General features: G+C 41.0%; 1 protein-coding gene across 1 annotated transcript; it reads right to left on the bottom strand.

The window, feature by feature from the left end:
* Positions 1–335: 335 nt before the first annotated feature.
* Positions 336–6,840, bottom strand: tm2d2 (TM2 domain containing 2). The gene is made up of 4 exons (XM_020530180.2): positions 6,501–6,840; positions 5,054–5,141; positions 3,236–3,351; positions 336–1,245 (listed from the first exon to the last, which is right to left on the bottom strand). The coding sequence occupies exons 1-4, from the start codon at positions 6,746–6,748 to the stop codon at positions 1,032–1,034; spliced, it is 666 nt and encodes a 221-aa protein (XP_020385769.1). The 5' UTR covers positions 6,749–6,840; the 3' UTR covers positions 336–1,031.
* Between the last annotated feature and the right edge of the window lie 783 nt (positions 6,841–7,623).

Genomic DNA, 7,623 nt, shown 5'->3' with positions numbered 1-7,623 from the left:
AAATCAATCAAAGCTTCAGCAGTGAAATCTTTAGAAGATCAGCAACAACCAAGTCTTGAAGGGGATATTCTCTTCTGACTTCATGACTATTTTACAAAATTAACCCCCACGTGAAATGCCAATTTTACATGATGCCAAGTACCAGCGGAACTAGTATCCCACAATGGGATACTATTTAATTAAAAAGTGTGTTGAGGAAACATGGCTGTCACTATTCTTGTTCAGTTGATAATTAGTCCGAAATGTGTGAGCCAATTACCATGAATTAACAATGCAGTCTTCTCTTTCTGGCTTTATCCTGTTGAAATCACAGCTCACAGGTCTGACTTGCAATATTCAAAGATAAAATAGTTGTTTATTGGCTGTATTTCCACCGGCAAAATGCTGAGACATTCTGCCTTGAGGTGGCTTCCTATCTTAAACAGCACACAATGCTATTTACAATTATCTGACAATATCGTAATTTTATCCAAGTGCTTAGCGTGACTTCCATCCAGCTTTGAACTTTCCAAAAGATTTTCTATGGTGCGGGTATTTAATTCCACAACTATTAAAACACCTGTTAAATAACAGATTGCACACGCATTGCTTGTTCCAAGTACTGTGAAACAACAGACATTCATCAATTCAAAAATTCAATCAGGTTTAAGTGTTACAGAAGTACACAATTTCTATTTTGTATGTTACCCTATGCTTTGCTTGATGCATTTCATAAAGCGCAAATTAAAAAGAAAATCAGAGCGAAGTTCAGAAAATCATGACTGCAACATGTATATTTACAAACTTGGTAAAAATGATACACAAACTACTCCAATCTGAGACATTATAATCTTATATATCCCCATAGGGATATAGATCAAACATGAGAGGGATGAAAAATCCAGGCAAATGTCTTATGTACAAGGATTTGATATCCATCTACACAAATTGTATTACTCCAGGCAAAGGCACAAACAGACTCCGATGTGCTTTGTCCTTCTCCACCATCAAATCCAAAAACAAACTTCATAGATTCCAGTTGAAGTGCATCCTCAGTAATAAGTGCACCAGTTACTGCCATCACTGGGCATCAGGCCTCCTGTGATCAGTAGTATTAGATCCACAAACCACCAGATCCCGAGACCTCCAAGAGTCAGCAGTTTCCCCACTGCAGTGCCAGTGTGGGCCAGGCAAAATCTATCCACACCGAAGCACCCCAGGAAAAAGGAATATAGCAGGGTTGTTACAAAATAGTGTCCTGTGTACCTGCAAAATACACATGTAGAGGGCTTAGTGAAGAAACAGAACATGTTAAGAACAAGTCATTGGACTAAATTGTTAGGATTGTTTTGCAAAAGTACACCATGTTGCAACAAAAACAGAAAATGTGGAAACAGAGACAGATAGGCAGATATTCTTTCATCAGCAGTGGAAAACATGAGTGGTGTTAATCAAGGACTTAGGGATAGAGGAGGCATTGGTGGTTGGGGGGGTGGGGGGCAACAAAAGGAAAGGTCTGTGACACGGTGAAAGTGTATGTTTTAAGGCCATCGATATGGTATTGCAACAAGAAACAACAGGTACAGGTTGGCTGGCTCGCCGAGCTGGTTTGTTGTTTTGCAGATGTTTTGTTACCATGCTTGGTAACATCCTCAGTGCAGCCTTCGATGAAGCGTCGGTGTGTTTTCCCACCTGGTTTTTCAACTCTGGGGTCCGTTGAGATGGATTGCCTCACTTCCGGTTTTTCTTCGTAGTGGAATGTATATGGGGTCAAGTTCAATGTGTTTGTTAATTGCATGCTTCGTGAAGTGCCACGTTTCCAGGAATTGTCGTGCTTGTCTCTGCCGAGCCTGTTCCAGGGTCTTGGCGTTGTCCCAGTCGAAGTCATGGTTCTCCTTGTCCATGTGGATTGAGATGAGTGAGTATTGGTGAGTATTGCAAAACAACAAACAAGCTTGGCAAGCCAACCAACCTCAACACCCACAACCCGAGCTACAGATCTACTCCGAAACCTTAACAACAGGTACAGTTAGAGGTGGTAATTGGGCAGAGCAAAATCACCCCAACTGCCATCCAAACTATACAGAGCAATGATTATGAAAAGGAATTATTCAGCTTGAAGTTTGGTTCAGAAGGCTGTAAAGTGATCAAAAGATAGGATGATGGTCCCTGGGTTCGACTCTAGTCTCCAGAAGAGTAGGTATGACGCTAAGGAAAGGAGGAAGTGCGAGTGATCCATGAATGGCGCAAAAGGTACTAATTTAGAATCAGTTTTCATTCCTTAAAATAATGCAAATAACAAATGCAGATGTGAGAAGTCAGGAGGCATGGGTATGGCTTTTAAGGAAAACATTGGAATTCCACTCTAAGTCCACCCTAGCAAAAGTCATCCTCCTTGAGTGAAAGCCTCACAAAGCCACATGGTTCCCAGTGCCATTCCCTGAATGTATTAGAGATTTTATATATCACACTATATTTACTTCTTCAGATTTCTTCAGTGCTGTTCAGATTTTTAGAGCATCACTGAATGCTTACAGCACACAAACTGATCAATTGGCTTGTCACCTATGTATTGGCTCTTGGCAAGAGCAAATCATAGTGCCACTCACCTGTCTTTTCCCCACAGCCCTGTATCTTTTTTTTAAGTCTTCAAATAATTATCCAATTTTTTTCTGATAGCGTTGATTGAATTTGTGTGCACATGACTCTCAGGCAGTACAAAGAAATACAATATGCATACATGCAAATCTTGCATGTTAATAAATTTATTAATCAAGCCATAAGTAATCTTTTTTGCATTGAGAAGCATAAAACACAGGTGGCCAGTGGTTCATGCCTGTAACAGCTTCTTGAAAATTGAAACCATTAAGCTCTGTACCTTCACCTTGCAATTTTTCACTTTGTATAAATATATTCTATTCCATTTTGAATGTTATTACATAAAACAAATAATCTAAATTCAAGTGTGAAATGCAAAGATATGTTCACAGTTTAACTGGCTTGAATTACAAGGGCAACTTCTGTTTGTTCTTGAAATTAACATAACGACTTCACAAAATGTAACTTTAAAAAAATATACGCCATATTACTCATATATGTTCAAATTACTTTGGTCACAAAAGAATCACTCTCAGTTGGTTGTCACATTCAAAAAAACTACTTACAGGTAATTTGTCAATTCCACCTCCTTTTTGGTTTCATGGTGGATGTATGCAATATTAATCAACATGCACCAAACAATAAAATCAATTCTTACTTGATACACGGCACATTTCCCCTGAGGAAAGTGCGTGGCCCGGCACATTCAATATCCTTTAAAGCAGTACAACGCACTGGTGTGTGTTCCACTTCGTTGTAAGCCTGCCCACCAAACTGTTGACCAAAATACTGAGTTAATTCACCATTTCATGTCAGGACCCCCATGCCCAGCAAGCAGTAAATCCGAAAAAATCAGTGTAATTAGATCGGTACAATCCATTTAGCATCATAAACGCAATGAAGGGTTCCATGCTACATAGGAATTTCGAACAAAAACAGAAGTTGCTGGAAAAACTCAGCAGGTCTAGCAGCATCTGTGAAGAGAAAATCAGAGTTAACGTTTCGGGTCTGGTGACCCTTCCTCAGACCGGACCCAAAAACGTTAATTCTGATTTTCTCTTCACAGATGCTGCCAGACCTGCTGAGCTCTTCCAGCAATTTCTGTTTTTGTTCCTGATTTAAGCATCCACAGTTCTTTTGGTTTTTATTAGGAATTTCGAACGTTATGAGCAGGAAAAATTAAATCTGTTGCTTGGCCTTGACTGCACTTTTACTCAAAAATCTACTTTAAATGTTCCAACTTTTACACAGCCTTATCCACAGTGAATGAAGTGCAGCTTTATGGTCATACAATGGGAACACAGATGTAATCAAAACTGTGTGCGAATATGTAAGATAGCTTTCAGTTACATGGATTCAAGTGGAAGGCTCAAAGTGCAGCAACAGATGGACTGCCTACTTTCAAGATTACTAAGTCATTGACAAATCTAACAGGAGCTGAATATCTGATTTCTAATTCCTTTCAGAAGCCCAATGGTTCCGAGGGCAACTGCAACAACTCAATTGCTGCAAAGGTAAATATATTACACAAAGAGTTCTGAATAATTATTTAAAAACAGAAAATGCTAGAAACACATAGAAGGGAATAAGTTGGTTCCTTTCAAGAACAGAGATGTCAACATTTCAAGTACAGTGTTTTTGGAAAATGGAAGTTGAGACAATTTTACTGATTTGTGTTATGAAGGCATATTTAAAAAACATTTGTGGATTCGAGTTTGAAAGATTGTGCATACATGAATTGTTTTGTTTGAAGTGGCACGTGAAAGGGCATTGAACATCTTTCTCAACAAGGCATCTTGTTTGTTGTCAGAAATCTTGTGACAACTGCTCATTTACTGGAGACCCTCTGCCTGTGTTTGACGACTGTCAGGTTCCAGATTGGTCAGAGTCACTCAGGAGGTGCCTCTCAATTTAGATCCATTTCTGGAAAAGAACCCTTGTTTTGGGTCCATGCATGAAAAAGATCTCCAAGAGTTCTGCTATAATTCACGAATTATAGATCCTCAGCGACAGCTATCTGACACCTCAAACCTAATCCTTTTTGCATTCAAAACTAAAGTTGATTGGTCAAATGTATTTTTTAATCTGAGAAAATTCAATCTTTTTCTTGCTTTACGTCATGTATATTTATGCACCTGTGTCCAGCATAACAAGAGGGGTGAGCATTTATATTGCCATGTTACAAACTGTTTGTTAACCAGTTCTACATCTTTATAGAATAAGTATCATTTTATAACAAATAAATGTTTATTAAAGAAATCTGGTTAATGGACTTTTTCATTCAATGTCAAGTTTAGAGAAAGCATATCATTTGCCATCTGGGGACTTTGGTAAAATATGTTAGAATTTTTGTTGTGATCATGGAAAAGTAGGATTAGAGCAAAAATGCACTCCTCCAGCGAGGTTCGAACAACAGCACAACAACTTATAATAAGATTTAATTAACAGGTGGAGACAAAATTAAAACTTTTCTTACTTTTACACAACCATATCCTTGCTCTTGGTACGCAGTCACATTTCCAAAAAGGTCCACTGGGTCATCACATTGAACAAATTCATCTGGCCTGCCAAAAACACACATGACCAAATATAAAATTGCAAAAAGCTATCATTATACAAATCAAAGAAATAGTTGTAGTTCAAATTAAGTACAGTATTACTCCAATTCTCATAAAGGGTCTACAACTGAAATGTTGAGGTCATAAATGTTGACGCCATTTTTTTGTTTCCTTGAAGTTTCTACAATGCTCCAAACTAGCACTAAATGACTCATAAAAGGTACAGTTCATCTTTCAAACAGAGATTCTGGGGTCAAGCTAATAGCATTTCCAGGAAGAAAAAACTCTGTCCTCATACCTGAATGGGCTTCAGCAGCCTCAGCTATTTTGTGGTCACCCATACCTGAGGTTTTTCTTTGGTGGTGGTGCTGGCCACACAAAATAGAGAAAGACCTTGTTCACAGTTGATTGGAAAGAGTGATGAGATACTACTGGGTTCACGTCACGGAAAAAGATAATCAGAACTCGTGCTCAGTAAGAAAGCGCAAAAACAGGGCTCAAAGCTTGTGTGTTAGATAGTTTGGGCTGATTTTTTGTGTTGAGGTTCATGGTGGGGAAGAGGATTGGAAGATTCTGTCCTCAACACTTCATTAGTGCCATAAGATACTTCAGAGACATACACAATAATGAAAAGTAGCAAAGCCAAACAAAAGGATGAAATATTTCACTTTTTTTGTTTGGAGGAACAAAAGGATCAGTTAGGTTAAAAACACATTCACATATTTGCAGCACAGATGAAGGCGAAAATGGCCCATCAACGGTGTGATCAACCTCAGTAGCACCACTAGAGGATCGTATAGCTTTCCTTTTCATAGCAGGTGGAAAGGGCAACAGTCCAAAAACAAACAGCAGAGAAAATGCCAAAGATGAGAGGCTACGGCTATCAAAAACGACCGAATAGATTAGTGTTCTTCATCACGTCATAAGAAAAAGAACATTTGCACATTTGAGGCCAGGAATAAAAGATTTCAGAGGGAAGATCCAGGGATAATGTTACGAGCTATAACCGTGTCTGCACCCACAATTTTTTTGCACTGCATACAGACTGGCAATTGAAGATGTAGACTATCAATCAAGTCTTGAGAGTGAACACTGCCTTTTATGTATCACCCAGTCCCCTTTCCAAATCTAACAGGGAAGCTCAGGAAGATAGAGCTTTCCCGTGAATCAATTGTTAGAATGTAGAACTCATAACCATAAGGAAAGGAGTACGGGGTTTTATTTAAGGTGAAAAAAAGAGTGGTACAGGCCCATGAGGGAGATGAGGACACCAGAACTTTCGTGAGGGTTTCACTGCGCCGCAACTTGCTGTGACATTGTGGACTGTGAGTGGGTTAGAAACATGGGAAAGTGCGAGGGACTTACAGGAAGCTGCAGAGCACCAGTGGGGAGAGCGGGTCTCGGTACTCGAGCAGCTCCATGTCTTCCGGGTAGGTTCCCGGGCCTAGCTCCCCGCGGACCCGGGCCGGTGACTGCAGCTGCCGCGGCTGCGAGCCGTTGGCCGCCGCATTCTGAGACAACGAGCCGGCTGCCAGGCACTGCAGCAGCACAGCAGCTGCCAGCAATACCAGCTGGCCGCCCAGTAACAAGTGACCGAGCGACACAGCCCACATTTTCCCACCCACCCCACTCAACTCGCACACAGGCTCTGCCAGGCTAAACAACCCGCTCACCGACAACAAACAACATGGCCGCCAGCACCCCGCACCCAATGATTGACATACACCTGCCCAATCAAAAGCCCCGCCTAACCATGGGGGCGCCACGCGGTCCCGCCCCGACGGTCGTGCACATGATTGACGCCCCCCACTTGTCCAATCAAGCAGAAGTATCATCACCACGTGACTAACAACACCGCCCCGCTGCAGATGCCCATGTTTGACGTCTTACCAATAACCAATCAGTTAACAAAGCCCTGACCACGGGGTCCGCACGACCTGACGTTCGCAAGACGTGATTGGCAGTCAATTCTATCCAATTACACTGCAGCGACCGAGACACATGGTTGGGCTCCTGTCCTCCCACAACTGTTGGGGAATGAATCAACCAACAGTAGTTTTTGATTAGAGATAACAAGGTGTAGAGCTGGATGAACACAGCAGGCCAAGCAGCATCAGAGGAGCAGGAAGGCTGACATTTCCGGCCTAGACCCTTCATCAGTTTTCGATTTGATATGACTTATTATTGTCACATGTTCCGAGATAAAGTGAAAAAAATATTGCTTTGCATGCAAACCAAACAAATCATATCTTACATAAGTACGTCAGGGTAATAGAACAAAATGCAAAACATAGGGTTACAGCTGCAGAGAAAGATCAACTCTAATATCTGAGAGGCCTGTTAATATGTCTCATAACGGCGGCAAAGAAGATGCTCTTAAATCTGTTGGACTGCAGATGCTAGAAGTCAGAGTTGATACAGTGTGGACCTGAAGGAACATACCAGGTCATCAGCATCAGAGGAGCCAGGTCATCAGCATCAGAGGAGC

Source organism: Rhincodon typus, chromosome 40 (genome assembly GCF_021869965.1).
Source record: "Rhincodon typus isolate 14 chromosome 40, sRhiTyp1.1, whole genome shotgun sequence".
NCBI lineage: Eukaryota > Metazoa > Chordata > Chondrichthyes > Orectolobiformes > Rhincodontidae > Rhincodon > Rhincodon typus.
The sequence above is the reverse complement of the archived record's forward strand: the minus strand, read 5'-3'. Positions and strand labels throughout refer to the sequence as shown.

What these genes read in the sequence shown, in the direction of transcription:
- tm2d2 (XM_020530180.2), bottom strand. Translation starts at nt 6,748, where the DNA reads ATGTGGGCTGTGTCGCTCGGTCACTTGTTACTGGGCGGCCAGCTGGTA. An exon ending in CTGGTGCTCTGCAGCTTCCT is followed by an intron (nt 5,142 to 6,500) that starts GTAAGTCCCTCG and finishes TGTTTTTGGCAG; the next exon opens with GCCAGATGAATTTGTTCAAT. An exon ending in GGAAATGTGCCGTGTATCAA is followed by an intron (nt 1,246 to 3,235) that starts GTAAGAATTGAT and finishes TGTATTTTGCAG; the next exon opens with GTACACAGGACACTATTTTG.